Source organism: Trifolium pratense, linkage group LG2 (assembly GCF_020283565.1).
Source record: "Trifolium pratense cultivar HEN17-A07 linkage group LG2, ARS_RC_1.1, whole genome shotgun sequence".
NCBI lineage: Eukaryota > Viridiplantae > Streptophyta > Magnoliopsida > Fabales > Fabaceae > Trifolium > Trifolium pratense.
Window position 1 is genome coordinate 60,742,800 of NC_060060.1, and position 18,036 is coordinate 60,760,835.

General features: G+C 30.6%; 1 protein-coding gene and 1 long non-coding RNA gene across 2 annotated transcripts; one reads left to right on the plus strand and one right to left on the minus strand.

The window, feature by feature from the left end:
* Positions 1 to 391: 391 nt before the first annotated feature.
* On the minus strand, positions 392 to 7,576 carry LOC123909330 (vacuolar protein sorting-associated protein 45 homolog). The gene is made up of 13 exons (XM_045960162.1): positions 7,270 to 7,576; positions 6,350 to 6,551; positions 6,129 to 6,208; positions 4,899 to 5,126; positions 4,506 to 4,631; positions 4,312 to 4,392; positions 4,070 to 4,211; positions 3,750 to 3,928; positions 2,887 to 3,042; positions 2,521 to 2,628; positions 2,050 to 2,171; positions 1,727 to 1,858; positions 392 to 1,080 (listed from the first exon to the last, which is right to left on the minus strand). The coding sequence occupies exons 1-13, from the start codon at positions 7,357 to 7,359 to the stop codon at positions 1,023 to 1,025; spliced, it is 1,704 nt and encodes a 567-aa protein (XP_045816118.1). The 5' UTR covers positions 7,360 to 7,576; the 3' UTR covers positions 392 to 1,022.
* A 5,075-nt stretch (positions 7,577 to 12,651) lies between these two features.
* LOC123909331 lies at positions 12,652 to 14,032 on the plus strand. The gene is made up of 3 exons (XR_006809863.1): positions 12,652 to 12,726; positions 12,985 to 13,256; positions 13,654 to 14,032. It is a non-coding gene; the product is annotated as an uncharacterized LOC123909331 (long non-coding RNA).
* Positions 14,033 to 18,036: the final 4,004 nt, after the last annotated feature.

Genomic DNA, 18,036 nt, shown 5'->3' on the forward strand with positions numbered 1-18,036 from the left:
AGAGGAAGTATTTAACACTTTAAATTTTTATTTTTCTTTAATTTTCTAATAATTCAAAAATTTGGATTGAAAGTCTCTGCTCTCTACCAAATAGTCAGAGAGGAATGGTATACCGTTTGGTTTTTGTGTAGATATTGTTTGGTACCGGTCACTATATAACATTGCTTTCTGAATTGAATGTACCGTAACTTCGCATTTTTCTTTTCAATTCTGATTAATGTCAACAATAATATTTTTTTTTTTATTAAATCTCTGTTATAGCTCAATTGATAAATATGTCGCATTATATATTATATATGTTGTGATCGGGCCACTAAATTACTTCAAAAAAAAAAAATATTAAAAGTGTTGTACATAACACTAAAATTTCTTCAATTAAGACAGCATGAAATATGATCGCTAACAAAACAATATTGCAATTAATAGTTTTCATCTTTACAAGACATTCTCTCTAACAGACACAAAATGCCATCAACGTGTGCATTACATAAAATGACATCAATCAAATTTCAGACTCATAATCTGAACTTGAAAATTATGAAGCATTGAATCTACAAATGGGAATGACTTCTAGTATACAAAAGAATGGGGCATTTTATACAAAATTGTTCTTTCATCAGTAAATGTCAATAAGACCTAATACTAGATCAGCCAAACGACGATGGAAAATTAAGCAAATCAAAAGGTTCGTCTCATTGTACCTATATGATTCATGTGGGCTTTTTTTCCCGCAAACAAAAGAGAGGGGCGAGTCATGGGTGGTTTGCTCTTGAAATTCTCATGCTTCAATCTTGAATCGCACTCAACAGCAAGGAGCTAAAAATCACCTAAATTGATCGATGGTTGGTGATTGTCTCCTAGATCAACAATGGATTGACTATTGAGTGTATATCCCAACATCAAGCTCCTTTAGCAACTTTTTCTGTATACATATACATAGGCCCAAAACTAAAATTCCCAGCATGAAGCTGTAAAACTATATCTATATGGTCCTCAAGATGCAAAATATGCCAGGATGTACTTCAAACAGAGGTGCTAGAACGAGCTACCCTTTGAGCTTCTTCCAAGTCCTTGAAAAACCTGCAAATTCAAATAGTAAACCTCTGTTCTAAGAATCCAGAATGCTACCTGTGCATAGCAAGTTGTGTAAATGTTTTTGTAGTTAACTAATCTACCCTGGACCAATCAATAATCAACCAAGTATAACAAAAGCTATCAATCTGCAAGGTGCATTGAAGACCTGCCTGCCGAATGAATTTTATCACCCAAACCAATGACAAGAAATAACTTCAAACAACATTCAAAATAACTAAGAATATTTTTGGTTTGAAAAAACTGTTGTGTTTTTTATTTTATGATGATTTTGCTAGTAATTTTAAAAACATCGCATAGTTTTCACTTGTTTACTGTTTTCGAAGTTTGTAAAAGAAATGGTGAAAACAACAAAATCATTTTATCATTTCTTGTATAAATATTTGGAAACATGAAACATAGGGCAAATGATGTGACATTTTTGGAATTAGTAATAAAATCAGAAAAAGCCTCTAGTAAGCCCAAACGATGACTACTTCAAATTTTGCTGTCAATAGCCTGGGACTGGGACTATCAATTTCAAAAAATAAATATCATTGTTGTTAGCATGCCAAATTGAAACTACAATTAGAATGGGAAAATTAACATTTTCACTATTCTATTCCAATCCAAATTATCTTCGAGTTAATCTTACCTTTTAGAATTAAGAACAGAAGATCCACCAAGTATAAACCGAACGCCTGTATTGCTGGCATTTTGTAGAGCAACAGACCGTGACTCCTCATATGTTGTCCCACCAACAATGAAGATAATTACGTCTTGGGGCCTGGTATTCATACAATCATCAATTTCACAGCTCAGATTATTCCATGGTTCTATGATAATAATGGACATAGAGAAACAGGCAACAATGTAATGGCATCACAAATTTGAATATAAACCACTGGTTTATAAAACCACAAGACCTAGTCCACAAATAAAATTACAAGGAAAAGTTTATATTCAATAGAAACAAACCTTCCTTGTTGAAAGTGATTCCCAAAAAATGGGTAGTCCACATCTTTCAACCGCCCTTTGACGATGCTTTCCATGATTTGGAACAGAAGCGGCTGGTGCTGGGTGTAAACGTTCTCAACACCCTGCAGCAAAAATCAAAACAAGTATTTTGAGATTCATGACTCGCATCGTCAAGCAAGATACTGTAGTTAGTAGTCATAATAATTCAAGGACTGAAAATGGTTTTGGTCCCTGTAAAGTTTGAGAATGTTGATTCCAGTCCCTATACAGTTGTTATACCTTTTTAGTCCCTAAAAATACAAAAATTGTGCACTTTTAATCCCAAGTAAGAGGCCAGCAAGGGACTAAAAACGTACTATTTTTCTTAAATATAGGGAGAGCAAATGAATAAAATTTGTATACAGATCAAATCAAATTTTACCAATATTATAAGGATAAAAAAACATATTTAACTTATAATTTAATGCAGACCTTCAGTCCACGAGCCATGTTACGGGCAATGTTCATTAGATCTCGATTTCCATAAAGATCACCAGTTCTCTTGTCAACACCAGCCTGCTTCAAAAGAAACTGGACAAGCTGTTGTGCCACAATGAAGATATCAATATCAGAAACTTTCTCATGTAGTCATATCAAAAGCAGCAAAATCATCCATCTAAATGCTGTCCTTAAGTTAATCAATCTTGTTGAACAACACAACGCAACATAATTTCACCACCACTACTATTTATCTAAGGTTTAAAATTGGATAACATCCGTTAAGGATTAAGGGATATTCAGACATTCAAGCATAAAAATATATGAATTTAAGAAGGACAGCAGTTTAAATTAGTTTACCCCGGGTTTGTATTTGGCAGATCTGGAAGCCAGTTTGTTGAAAAGCTGCATTAATTGAACAGGACTGTCCTTCTCATATCGCAAAGCATATAGCATGACCAAACGTAGTCGGTCCATATCTGATATGCTTTCATCGTTTAGTAGATTTGTCACTGCCTGCAAAAGAGTACATAGAGACAGAAGTTATCACTTATCACTCGATCATATGTTAACTTTACATATTATTCAAGGATTTGTTTACTCTTATCTTTGTTGTGGTTCATTGTCCTTAATTAATATACTGTTGGAATTTCAAGTCAGTAAAAAGTCCCACATTAAAAAAGAAAGGACCAAGTGAGAACAGAGAAGCTACAATAACTCGTATAGTAATTCATGAAAGTAGTAAAGAATAATATAAAGTTTATGAAAACAGAGAACATCATAACTACAATAAAGGTCACATATCCTTTTGAACTAATATCAGCACTGAGATGAAAAAATTACTATAGATTAGTTTTCTATTTTCCCAGAACCATCCCAAGAAATGCTGCTATAATAGCAAGTACCATGTGCAGAGCATACAAAAAATAAGTTACAAGAAACATTGCACAGCTTGAAAGGACTCTCCCGTTTTTTCAGTTTTTCCAAATGTTTTTTACTGGTAGGGTAATAATTAGATATAAATATAATCATATAATTTTCTACTACTTCAGAAATGAAACAGTATGCAATATACACACTCCAAGTGACATTATTAACATTGATACTAATAACTAGTATGTTTTTTAGTTTATTTGATGGTCATAAAAAACTTTTGAAATTTAGAACAAGCAAAGGAGAATTTCAAATAATTAACTAATTAAGACTAAACGATTAATATATACCTCAAAAGCAGCTCCTTGCCCTCCATTGCAAGCCAACTCCTGTTCTGTTTGTGAAACTAACATAAGTTTCCGCGCTTCAACTATCTTGCTCATTTCTGTTACCAAAGTCACATGTTTTGTCACATTCCCGTGCATTTTCCTGTACTCAGGGTAGTTGTCAACAAATTTGGCCATGTCCTCTGCCAACAGTTAAATCATGAAATCAGCGAGTGTTAATAGCAAGATTATGCTACCATGTATAAATAAGTTTTTATGTTCATAACTGTAACAACTAAAGGGATTTTAGTACTCTGAAATGTGAGAGAATAAAAAGTACAAACCTACTGTTTGGATGTTCTGATTACTCTGTGCCACTTGCTGAAATTCATCAACCAGACGCTTGATATTCATACCAATATCTCCGAAATTATCGTACATGTTAGCTTTGAAAAAGGAATCTTGTTCTGATGACAGCACAACCTCCTGCGACAAGAATTAGTAAAAAAAATACTTTTCAATGAGCACAAAATCAAGGCTGCAATATGCTTCTGACATATTACCCAATGCAAGAAATGTATCCAACCTCCTGATCCTTTGGAAATTTACCAATGGATTTGACATCCACTTTGTTGTCTTGGATTCCTATCAATTCATGAACCATAGCCTGTACAATATAACACCACAAATGAGCATTACCTATATGCATAAAAAATTTATCAGATCACTCAGCTGTAAGCTTGTTGTTAAAAACTAAACTTGTGTTAATATCACTGATACCTGATAGGTCCATTGATTTAGCAATGGGGTTACAGGATCATCCCTCCTATCAATCACCAACAACAACGGAGAAACTTCCATTCGCCTAAAATCAAAAAGACCACTTTCCTCTTGGTACATCAGTTTCTGTTTCAAGTTCAATAAAGTAAATTAGTTTCACCAAGTATGCCAGTACAATCATTAATGATATAACATGGCATGTTGTGGTGCACAAATTTCCGCCAGCCCAATAACAAATAGATTGGATTCATGTGCAAAGAAGCAATGCATATACGCAGAGATAAGCCTGATGTATTAAACTCATAGAAACCATCGACCAAGTTGCTAAAATGCAATATCAATTATTTAAAATAAACCATAAAATACAGGTTAGACAAGGTGGCTTGAACTCACAGATGCTTCCTGTGCTATTCTTTTTGCAATGTCAGATGTTCTTTGATATCTAATTACTGGTCTCCGTTTTAATGTCAAAAAAACAGCGGCAAGACCTTCAACAACCCGATCACTGAAATGCTGCACTGCTGAAGGATCTACAACAGCTGGAAGCATATATATGTAATTTGAAGGCATGTGGAAAGTGAAATGATAAGGATCAATAGCAACGTAATCTGCATAAAACTCCTGGATGATCAGGACAACAACTGTATCAGAATTAAACTTTGCAACAAAAAACTCAGCAATTTAGATTGCAACACAAAGGGTGGGGAGTTCAAAGCTTCAACCTCGACAGTGTAAAAGTCATTTATCAGATAAATAACAGGACAGTAAATACAAAAAGTTACAATTAGAAGATACCGTCTATCTGGAACTTGTTTCATGAGAATTTATAATATTATTTTGATACTGTAAACTGATTTGTATTTTTCTAATCAATTTTTAAATAAACCACCAAGTACCCATCCCAATTCCCAAGGTATGGTGCATTTGTAAAATGAAAAAACTAAAAAATACAAACATTTTAAAACAATTATTTAATTGGTGAAAAATATATTTTAGTGGTAAGAAAAATAAGTAAAATACAAAATATTTAACATTTTAATGATTACTTACAAGTATCATATTATATTTAACGTTTAATTTAAAAAATTGAAGCACTGACTTAAGAAATTAAAAAAATAAATAAAAAATTTGGTCCGATTAAATAGTTAATTAAGGAAAAAATAATATTGATTAACGAATGAAGACTAAAATTTAATATGACCTCTTTGTCACGTATTAAACGTTCTGTTTGGATACTTGTTTGTCTCAAATTATCAGTCACTTTAGAATATCGAGAAAGCATCAATTACATTTTTCCTATAATACCCTTATTTGTTTGCATCTCAACTACACTATATTAATACCTCATTCCACCAAACTCCTACTACAATAAGGACAATGTAGTCAAAGGAGATTATTTTACCTTGGAAACGAATGTAATTAATAGTTTTCTTAAAATGTATACATAACCTTAAATGACAAAATCATGAGACATGGAGACATATATATAAGGGTTAAAGAAACATCTACTATCACAAAACTTATGCGCAGTTCGAATGTTATACAATGGTTATATCAAAGTTCCTAAGTCCATATAGACTACAAACTTCAAAATTAGAGAATATGCGCCCCATAAGAAGTTACCTGAACTTGCTGGACAACTTCCTGTTCATCTGAATCAGCAAGTAAGTGAATATGATGGTCCTTCATTATGTTGGAGAAAACTGTAATTTTAGAATGGATTCAAAAAGTGTCTTCAAATCAATGGGAGAAAATCACTATTAACTTTGACAAATTACAAATTTCATTCATAACAAAGGATAGTACTATATCTAAATGTCAAGCAACGAAATTAAAGAACCTACATAGGTGATACTCTCCGAATCTAGGACTAGCCAGCTGACGGCGCATATACTGGATATTCTCTGCTGTAGGTCGAAGGAAGTAAATGGCCTTGAGATGTGACATTGGTTCGCTTGACTTGGAAATTGAATCCACCAACTCTACCAAAAACACCTCTTTTTGAAGAAGCTCTGATTGTGAGTACACAACACTCACAATACTAACCTGCATAAATTTGCCAGGGAAAATGCATTTCCTTATAAACAACCAAAAGATAAATAATCCAGGTACCACCAAGTTACAATGGCAGGTTGATTGATGGTTTTGATGAAGTAAAACAAAATACTCCCTCCGTCCCAAATACAAATAGAATAAAAATTTGTCACAAAATACTCGACCTACTCAACTTTCAATGCAATTATACCCCTTTTTTTTGTCAACTAACCTAGTGGTTCAAACCCCGGTCTATGCATATTACATGCAATGTCCCTACGAACTGATCTATGCTACACAACTATACTCTCTGATCATTAATACTCTCACGATTCTCAAGTAAGTCATCAATACTTTTTATGGGAAATCACATTCTCTGTTTAATTATACACTTTTCTTAAACGGTACTATGAAATAACCAAATAGGTCATCTAACATGGGACGAGAGTACTAATCAATCAAACCAAAATTCTTTGGCATCTTTTACAATCACATATCAACATTATAAACTCAACAATCAAACCATTATAACTATCAAAATTAAGCAGCACCATAACATTTTCCCTAATCATTTGAAACCTAAATGAGTAATTCGAACTACCATAAGTGACACTTCATTGTTCAAAACTCAGCAAAAAAAATGATCAAAAATGACGAAAAAACGATTTGGTGAAATATTGATGAGATTTGATAGCATTGTGAAAGATGATTAAGAAAAATTGTTATGTACCGTTTGAGAATCAAGGATGAGAACTTTCATGCCGGAGATATCCTGTAAGATGCGGTTGATGTAATCGCGCGCCGATGATGTGAGAACCATGTTGTATGTAGGAATTGAATCGGTGAGGAAATTCAATTGGTGCGGGTTCGAATCGTGGAGTGGAGAGTGTAACAAAGATGAAGGGTTCAGAGTTCGTAATTCAGAATTCAGATCCACCACCAGCGAGAACGATGAACTATTAAACGCACCGTTTTAGACTTGTTTGCTTATTTTCTTTTTGTTTTTCCTTTTTTCGATTTGACAAGAAGACTTGTTTGCTTCTTTGTGCATTTTTTTATTTTTTTTTTTTATTTTTTTTTACACCACAATTTAATCTAGTTTGGGTCAGATATATGGCATCAAGTGGTTCGCCCCCTCCCGATCGTAGTTGCGGTGATTAAATTGTGGTCTTTTCAACTAAGTTCAGCGTTAATCACCACTGAACCAACTGACGATTGATATTTTTTATTTTATTTTTAATATAAGTTTATTGGCAAAGATATCTTTCCATAGGTGAAAAGTATTTAATTGAATTTTGGTCTATAATAATGTCTTCTATTATTAATATATTAAAATCGATTATCACCAAAGTTACTAATTTATCCTTATTATTTTTAATCACGTTGCAAGTTTTATATCCTTCATTGTAATTTCACTTTCTATATATATATATACTAGTATAACTTACCCGTGCTATCGCCCGGGTTAATGTTCTATGAAAAATATAGATCATTTTTTTTCACACATGAAAAATATGGATTATTAAAATTTTAATATTGTGATTTTTTTAATTATTTGTAAAATTAATTTTATATTTAATGTAATAGTTTATTTAAATATGATAAAAGATCCAAATTTTGGATATTTTAAGGAGAAATGACATAATGGAGAGTGATATTCCACTCCCCGTTCCAAACTCACATGTTCATATATTTATTCTATTATTTTCATAAAAAAAAAAAATTATGCAAAAACTAATCTAACGGTTAATATACTTGTTCTTAATCGTCATCTCTCTCCTTTAGACATTTGTTTTCTTCAGGAATATTTTATCTCATGTCCCCGTGTGAAAAAAATTTACATTTGAGAAGCAAAATGGGCCGATTTTAATTTTAATATTATTTATTTAAAAGTAATGAACAGTAGAATTGTTTGTCATTTGCTTGACACAAAAAAAATTTATATAATTTTTTTAAGCATATCTCATTTGTTAATGTGCAAATTTTAAAAAATGTCCAAATTTATATAATTTTTATTTGTTTATTTCAAAAATTATATTGAACAAATAAATAAGAAATAACCAACAATAGCAATAGATTTTTTATTTAAAAAAAAAAAACCAACAATAGCAATAGATAGAAAAAAAAAGTAGTGATTCTGTCAAAAAAAAAAAAAAAGAGTAGTGAAGGTGAGAAGAGAAAATAGAGAAGGGGCGTTGAGACACTAAATGACCCTCACACTTACATATTGACCCGTATATATAGAAACTATAGTAGATTTTTGGTCCTTAATTTTTGAAATTTCCATACATTTCAGCATTTATTTAATTTAATCAATATATATTCCAAAAATGAGTTGGTCAATAATCAAAAGTTTCCATATATAAAATTTCAATTGTATCAAAATATTAATATATAGACATTTGTTCATAAAACCTGATTGAACAATTTCTATATTTATAATTGAGCACTAATGACTAAAGGAAAAAACATAGAAGAATGACATATCAGCAAAATGAATTGAGTGATTGTCACGTGAGATTTTGACCGGTAAAAGAAATGAGAGGACGCCACCTAAGAGAATGATGAATGAGAGGATGCCACATTGGATTAATAAAAATTAAAGTTCATAAGAAAGTGACACGTAGATTTGTTTCCTTGAGAAAAAACTCTTAAACATATAAATAATAGATTCACAAAAATAAAGATCTCCTTTTTTTAAAAAAAAGAAGTATAAAATAAAAATTGCAATAGAAAAATATACAATAATGATGAACTTAATACTATTGGAAAAATACATCATTTGATTAATTTGTTGATAGATTCATCAAGTAAATACATCATTGATATTCCAACTTGTATCCAAGACATCATTGATATTGATAAAGTGCTATAAGCAAGATTTTCTAAAAAAACAAAACTACAGTTGTTAAAACAGACTCCGAGCTCTCAATTCAATCCATTTTGTGAGAATGTGATGCATTTCGTCTTCCCTCTCAATTATTTCCCTGTCACAAAAAATAAATAGGATTAATAAATAAAAAGATGACCAAAAGAAAATAATCTAAAAGGTAAAACAAACAATATATTAAAAATATAAGAAATATCGAACAAAGAAGAAAAAATAAAGAAATTTAAAAAGGTGACAATATACAGAAAAAATAGTGATTATCGAGAGAGAAGAATAAGAGATAATGAAGATTGAAAAATTGTGAGTTTTAGAGTTCAGACAAATGTTATATATATAGTAAAAAAAATGGACAAATGAGTAATTTTGTCTTTAATATGAAATTAAATTCATTAAAAGTCAAATATATTGATTCCATTTTTAATTTTAAAAATATATTAGTAAATTAGTAATTAGTAAATTAGTAAATAAGACATATTTCATTATATTATAAATAAATTAAATAAATTAATGCACATGAATATAAAACACATATTCCAATTTTTTTAAATAATAATAAAATATTAATTATATTATGTGACTCTATATAATTATAAAATTATGAAAATATATAATTTTTTTTTTACCGTAATACAATATATATATATATATATATATATATATATATATATATATATATATATATGTGTGTGTGTGTGTGTGTGTGTGACCTTAGTATTTTGATACACGACCATTTAGAAAAAAATTTGTGAGAGAATAATTTGGAGACCATAAAGATTTAATATTTTTTTAATTGAATTTGAAGACCATAAAAATTATTATATCCAGCTGACAATTATACCTAATTATTATATGCAGTTGGCAATCTTCCTTTCATAAAAAAAAATTTAGGCTTAAATGCACTTTTGGTCCCCCTATTTTCAAAAAAATGAAGTTTTGGTCCCCCTATTTTAAAAACCAACTTTTTAGTCCCCCTATTTTCATTTTTTTTGAGTTTTGATCCCCCATCCTATTTTGGGGTTAATTTTGTTGATGTGGCCTTGTAACTAATGATGTGGCAACATTCATGTGGACAAATTTAATATCCATGTCATTATTATATATTTTTAAATTCAATAAAACTTTATTTATAAAATATTTTAATTGTTAGAATTATATATTCAACTGAAATAATAATTGTTAAATCTTATAAAATATGAAATTTGAAACCCTAATTATCAAACCTTCAACTACTAGAATTTTATTCACCGTCGGAGAGAATCCTTCCTTGTGGATTTCACTAATCCTATGGTTTCCGTTCAAACTCAAAAAAATTTTGGATTTTAAAAAACGAAAAGAAATTAGAGATGATTTTGTGTTTCAATAGAAATTACTCATACTCTTTAAACTATCTATGACTTTGGATGAGTTTGAATGAAAACCCAAAAATTGTTTTAAGTTTGAAGTTTAATTCTAGATTGGTTTTATATAAAGTTGGATGATGATGAAAGTTGAAGGTTCTTGAAACACAAAACTTGCTTTCAATATGCAATTGTTTGATATGAATCAAAGAGGATCATGTCCATGTTGTGATTGTTTGTTTTTTCTTAGGTTTAATAAATTAGTTGTTGTGAATTTTTGGATTTTTTATTTTAATGAACTTTCTTAGGTTTAATTAAATTATTTTATAAAATAAGTTTTATTGAATTAAAAACAAATAATGACATGGATATTAAATTTGTCCACTTGGACGCTGATATGCATTAGTGACGATGCCACATCAACAAAATTAGCCTTAAAATGGAATGGGGGATCAAAACTCAAAATAAAATAAAATTGGGGGACTAAAAAGTTGGTTTTTAAAATAGGGGGACCAAAACTTCATTTTTTTGAAAATAGGGGGATCAAAAGTGCATTTAAGCCAAAAATTTAAAAACAATTGCTTTAGTACAAAAATAATTTTTTTTGACGAAATTGGTACAAAAATAGTCAATTATTTCCTTTTAAAATTATTTTTAATAGGTGCATTAAATTCGATTTATAAACAATAATTGAAAAATGATTGAATTTCCAAATTAGCCAAAAATTCTAAGTAAAATGATATCATCATGTATTAGAGAAATTGCAAAGGCCTTCAAAGTTAGCCACATAGGAATTGGAAAAATATTAGAATGCCACATAAGACATGGATCAAAGAAATGGTGCCACATAAGAATAAGACCATGAGAGAGAAACTCCTAAATATATAAATAATAGATGAGGATTTTCTCAAAATAAAAAAACTTAATTAATGTCAATAAAGAGCATAATTACTATTCACACAAAAATTTTGCTACAAAAATAATAATAATAATACGTGATTGACACTAATAACATATTAATGAATTAATATGTAATATAATGAATCAAATGATTTGAATATATCCTGATTTAATTGAAGAACATTAAATTCGATTTATAAACAATAATTGAAAAATGATTGAATTTCCAAATTAGCCAAAGATTCTAAGTAAAATGATATCATCATGTATTAGAGAAATTGCAAAGCCTTCATAGTTAGCCACATAGGAATTGGAGAAATATTAGAATGACACATAAGACATGGATCAAGGAAATGGTGCCACATATGAATTAGACCATGAGAGAGAAACTCCTAAATATATAAATAATAGATATATATATATATATATATAAGATAAAAAATTATAGAGAGAGAGAGAGAGAAAGAATATAAGATAAATGCCAAAAAAAAATGATTTGCTTAAAAATAAAAAAAAATTATAGATTGGAACAAAACAGAACAATCTATACTCATAAAAATAGTAACAAAACAGATTAAAACGATCAACTTAATAATCTATTAAAAAAAGAATAAAATAGTCAATAAAAAAAATTATAGAATAAATAAGATTTATATGCCTAAAATTAGGAATATAGAATATCATAAAAAATAAACCATATACTATTAACTATTATTAATAAAAATATAATAAAAAAATACAATAAAGTTAATTAATATCAAATTTACTAAATATTCCTAATCAAAATTCTATTTTTTTTATTAAAAAATATACATGGGGATATTATTTGTGACGAATACATAAAAAAATGGATAGTTTATCATTGATAATTATAATCAAATTTATTCATTTAAAAATTTTATAAAAATATCACAATAGTTTCACTTGGCAAAAGTTAATATGCATAAGGGTGTTTTTATACACAGTACATAAGTGAATGTCCACCATATTCTCATCCATTTCCCCAAATTCATTACTCATTGTTTACCTCGCCGCTGTTCTTGAATATCTCGCCACTGAGGTAATTTCCGTTAAATTCCTCTCATTCTCTTCATTTTCATATACATGTTGTATCAATGTCAAGATCTAGTCGTAATCGTAATTCAATTAGTTTTCATTTTTCCCCAAATTTAGATCAAATTCATCGTTCTTGAATAAATTCTAATTACTAATTCACATGCGATTTCGTTTGAATTTGGATTTGATTTTGAATTTGGTTTAATTTGATTTTGACTAGGGTTTTGATTTTAATTTTTGTGATTTTTTATTTTGGGATTAGGTTTTGGAGTTGGCTGGAAATGCTGCAATGGACAACAAGAAAACTAGAATTGTGCCAAGGCATATTCAATTGGATGTTAGGAATGATGAAGAATGGAAACGAAACCTGTTAGAAAGAAAAATTAAACAAGATGAACAAATCTGTTAGTGAGGATGAACAAATCTGTGTTGGAGGAAGAGGATCAGGATTGTTGTTATCCTCTAAGGAGGACTGCTGCAACGAAAAAACCTCAATACAGTGAACGGAAGGTGTCGAAGGCGGCAAGAATTAAGGTGATATCACATGATCTCTTTGCTCTCATGTTGCTGTGAGTTTATAATTGGAATTATATTGCTTTCATGTTGCTGTGAGTTTATACCTTCAGAATTATATTGTGTATTTGGAATGATTATAAAGTGTGCTTTTTTTACTGAAACCATTAGTATTGTTAAATGATTTCAAGATGTTATACATTGAAACCATTAATATTGTTAAATGGTTTTAAACCATTAATATTGACTATGAGGGTAAAATAGATTTTTGAAATCATTAACATTGTTTAAATGGTTTCAAGATGTTATAGACTGAAATCATTATTATTGTTAAATGGTTTAAAAATAATAATTATTGCCGAAACCATAAGTATGTTATAGACTAATTAGTTTGTGCTAATTGCCTTTTGTTTTGCAGATGTTGCAAATAATTGGAATTTCAATGAGGTGTATTTGCCAACATGCAATGTTTTATCTTGCTGCTGCAGTATCCAACTATTACGTTCCTTGGAAGGATATGGTATAAATATCATATGTTGGTTAAGGGACAAGAGATATATCATCTGAAGAAATTTTCAGTATTGCTTGTGTTTGAGGTGGAATTTGTGTTTAGAGAATTTGACCTTAGTTTCTAGTGTAAATACCAATAATGTAAACATGAAATGTAAGAATGGTGCCTTGGTTCTGTCTAGTAGTAGTACTTGTAATATTTAATTGTTAGAATTGGGTGTCGAAGGGAGAACAAGGAAAAAGGAGGCACAAGTCTTTATTAAGTTGATATTTTTAACTTTTTTTTATACTCCTTTATACATTATTTTTCTTCAATAAAAATAAGTCCTTATTTTTTTGTAGAGCTTCTTTTAATTGAAGATAAGGACATTATTGATACAATAATAATTACATCCGCTCATCCCCGAATGATCAAACGCTAAGCTAGACATCCTATTTGGTATTTTTGGAATCTCATCCTATTTGGTATGTTAAATGGTTTCAAGATGTTATACACTGAAACCATTAGTACTTTTAAATGGTTTTATATAATCATTAGTATTGTTAAACCATTAATATTGACTACGAGGGTAAAATAGATTTTTGAAATCCTTAATATTGGTTAAATGGTTTCAATGTGTTATACACTGAAATCATTATTATTGTTAAATTGTTTTAAATAATGATTATTATTGAAACCGTAAATATGGTTTAATGGTTTTGATAGTCTTCTATGTGAAATCAAAATAATTGTATAATCACAAAAATTAAAAAATAACAATAGGAGTCTTCTATGCTTAACTATTGCCCATATGCATAAGCTTTTTCTTATGTATGGTGCATAAGTCATTCACAGCCATCAGATGATTTTACACGTGTAATAATCATAACTGAAGAACTTTCTATTTTTGATTGCTCAATTTCGGCCACATTTTATATGCGATTCGATCACCGATTTCGAAAACTAATACCGGAAACATTCATAAAATCGAACGACGATCAAAACCGTATAAAGAACGTCGAGTTTCGTTGATTATTGAGGGAGAACGAATCGGGTCGGCGAACCGGGTCGGCGCGACCCGTTTCTTCAGAAAATGGGTGAGGAAGATGATGAACAGTGACGCGCTTCCACGCCCCCTCTCACTGCGGCACGTGGGGGCGCATGCGGTGCCAAGGAGACTCCAAATTTTTTTATTGTTTTTACAGAAAAATAGTAAATACTTTTCTGGGAATTTTTGGACCAGTTATGTATTTTTCTGAGACCTGAAACTATTTTTAGTTAATTAGATGAGGTAAATATGCTTTTATAAATATCAGGTATTAATAAAATTTTCACAAAATTTTATTTTGGGTATTTTGAATTATTTGGAACGGTTGGGGATACCTCACTCTCTCCGGTTTTATATCGTCTTAAAAATTTAAATTTATTTCACAATTTTTATTAAGGGTTAAATATGTTTTTGGAGAACAACTCTTTGAAACCATTCCACAGCAAAAATGGTTTCATACCGTTATACACTGAAACCATTAGTCTAGTTAAATGGTTTCATGGCGTTATACACCGAAACCATTATTATAGTTAAATGGTTTTATATGACCATTAGTGCCAAGATGTTATACACTGAAACCATTAGTCTTGTTAATTGGTTTCAAGATGTTATACACTGAAACCATTTGTTTAGTTAAATGGTTTGATACTGTTATACACTGAAACCATTATTATAGTTAAATGGTTTTATATGAGCATTAGTGCCAAGATGTTATACACTGAAACCATTAGTCCTTTTTAATTGGTTTCAAGATGTTATACACTGAAACCATTTGTCTAGTTAAATGGTTTCATACTGTTATACACTGAAACCATTATTCTAGTTAAATGGTTTCATAGCGTTATACACTGAAACCATTAGTCTTGTTATTTGGTTTCAAGATGTTAGACACTGAAACCATTAGTCTAGTTAAATGGTTTCATAGCGTTATACACTGAAACCATGCATGAGATAGTATGCATGAGATATTGGATTCGATCATTTTTTTATTGTAAAGAAAAATCGATATATATATATATATGTAATTAATGTATGAGATTTTATTTATATTGTGATTATGATTGATAAAACTTAAAATTAAATTATATGTTTGACAAGTATGCTTTATATATACATGAACCATTCGTTATTATGTTGGGCTTCGAGGGGGTGTATGACGAAAATTAATTAAAAATGGATTTTTATAATATATACTTCAAAGGAACAAAAATTATTATTTAATTGGAAATGGGGGGCGCGCTAGAAATTTGGGGGGGGGGGGGTGCGCTAGAAGTTTGGAGGAGGGAAAAAAATTGGGGACGCGCTAGAAATCTAGGGGAGGAAAAAAAAATTGGGGGGGTCACAAGAAATCTAGGAAAAAAAGAAAAAAAAAACTGGGGGGCGCTAAGCAAATGGGGGGCGCGCAAGTAATGGGGTAGTATATGGGGGGCGCGCGAGTAATGGATTGCCTAATTTTAGGCTTGGGCTGACTTTTGGTTGACTTTTGGTGTAGGAAGCAAATATGATGGGTGTAGGAAGCAAGTTTATGCATGGTGCATAAGTTTGAGCTTATGCACCATAACCACACCCGTTTCACTTATATTTTAACAATATTATATAACAAATTTTTAAATATTTTATTCTAAATAAATTTTCTACCATAATATATATATATATATATATATATATATATATATATATATATATATATATGAGAGGGATCAAATTACACCGGTGTAACATTTTAATAATGTTACACCGTTCAATAACGCTTTAATGAATACTGAAATCTGGCACACAGTGAACACAATGCTGCACAAGATGCTATAGCACACGTTGCAGCACGACAGTCGCAGAACACAGTAAATAAATAAATAAATTGCAGAACAATAAATAAGACAGGAAATTGTTAACCCAGTTCAGTGCAACGTCACCTACTCTGGGGGATACCAATCCAGGAATGAATCCACTATAATAGCTCTAGTTCAAAGCCCTCGACCAACACCCGGTACTTGACTTATCACCTATACACTACCAATGCAATCCTATCTAAGAACCTCTTAGATAATGAGACCCCGTCCCAAATTCCCTCTAACAACACATACCATGTTGCTGTCAATTATAATAATCAGGATGGAGACACTCTCCTAAAAACTAGACCACACTCTTGCTTAAAAGCTTATGAGTGAATCACACACACTAACTCCGTGCTTAAAAGCTTAGGAGCAGCTTACAATAAACAACACAAACCCAGTCCTAAACTTGCATCAGAACGATACAAGAAAGGCTCACAAAAGACACACACACTAAACCTTAAAACGCACGCTTTTTGTAATACAAGGTTTAGAAATCGCAAGTTCAATAGCCTTGAGGCTTCACATATTTATAGTCTTCAATTGTCTTGATGGGCAAGTTAGGTCTTCAGACTTGTACAGCTGTGAGAATTGCGGCCAACCCTATATTATTTTCAGAAATATAATTCCTGTTGTTCCAAACAAAAAAAACGCAAAAATATAATATAATTATATTTTTGTTTTAAATAACTTTCCTTTGACCGACTTCAATAAAACTTGCTGAGTAAGTCTCGTCTTGCCTAAACGCACGTGCCTGAATATATAATTGAAGCAAATCTTGGCTCAGATTTGAAATAAAAATTCTGCACGAAAAACAGAGCTTCAGGATGCTGTACTATAATGCTACAGCATCTCAGTCCAGCATCTGGCTGGTTGGCTTTTGCAAAATGTAGCCAATCAAAACACCAACAATCTCCCCCTTTGGCAAATTTTGGCTAAAACAACCTTAGGCCAGTGCATAGAGAGATACAGTCTAAACTTTCCTTCGAGTCAACATAAGCACACAACTAGGAAAGAAAGTAGAACGATGCTAAGCTATTTAAACTTTCCTTCGAGTCAACATACGCACACAACTAGGAAAGAGAGTAAAGAAATTCATCAGATGAATAGATAGCTAGCACGTAAGCATCAGAGGCATGCAACAGCGGAACATAACACATCTTAGCCTCAAAGTACAGATAGAGAGAAATAAACTCTCACATAGTGGATTCAAGATCGGAGAAATAAACTCCTTAAAATTTTAGCAACGCCACAGAGAATAGGAAAAATAAATTCCTATATAAGCATGCATATTAAAAGTAGTAGAAAAATAAATTCTACCTACTCCCCCTCAATTTATGCATAAACATTCACTCCCCCTCAAAACATGCATATCACATAAAACATGCTATACTGGATGCTATAGCATTTTTCATCACATCATGCACACAA

Excerpts from the sequence above, each read along its gene's own strand:
- LOC123909330 (XM_045960162.1), bottom strand. The coding sequence starts at position 7,359 with ATGGTTCTCACATCATCGGCGCGCGATTACATCAACCGCATCTTACAG. Across the intron at positions 6,552-7,269 it reads TCATCCTTGATTCTCAAACG|GTTAGTATTGTGAGTGTTGT; the intron begins GTACATAACAAT and ends AAATTTATGCAG. Across the intron at positions 1,081-1,726 it reads TCTGTTCTTAATTCTAAAAG|GTTTTTCAAGGACTTGGAAG; the intron begins GTAAGATTAACT and ends TTGAATTTGCAG.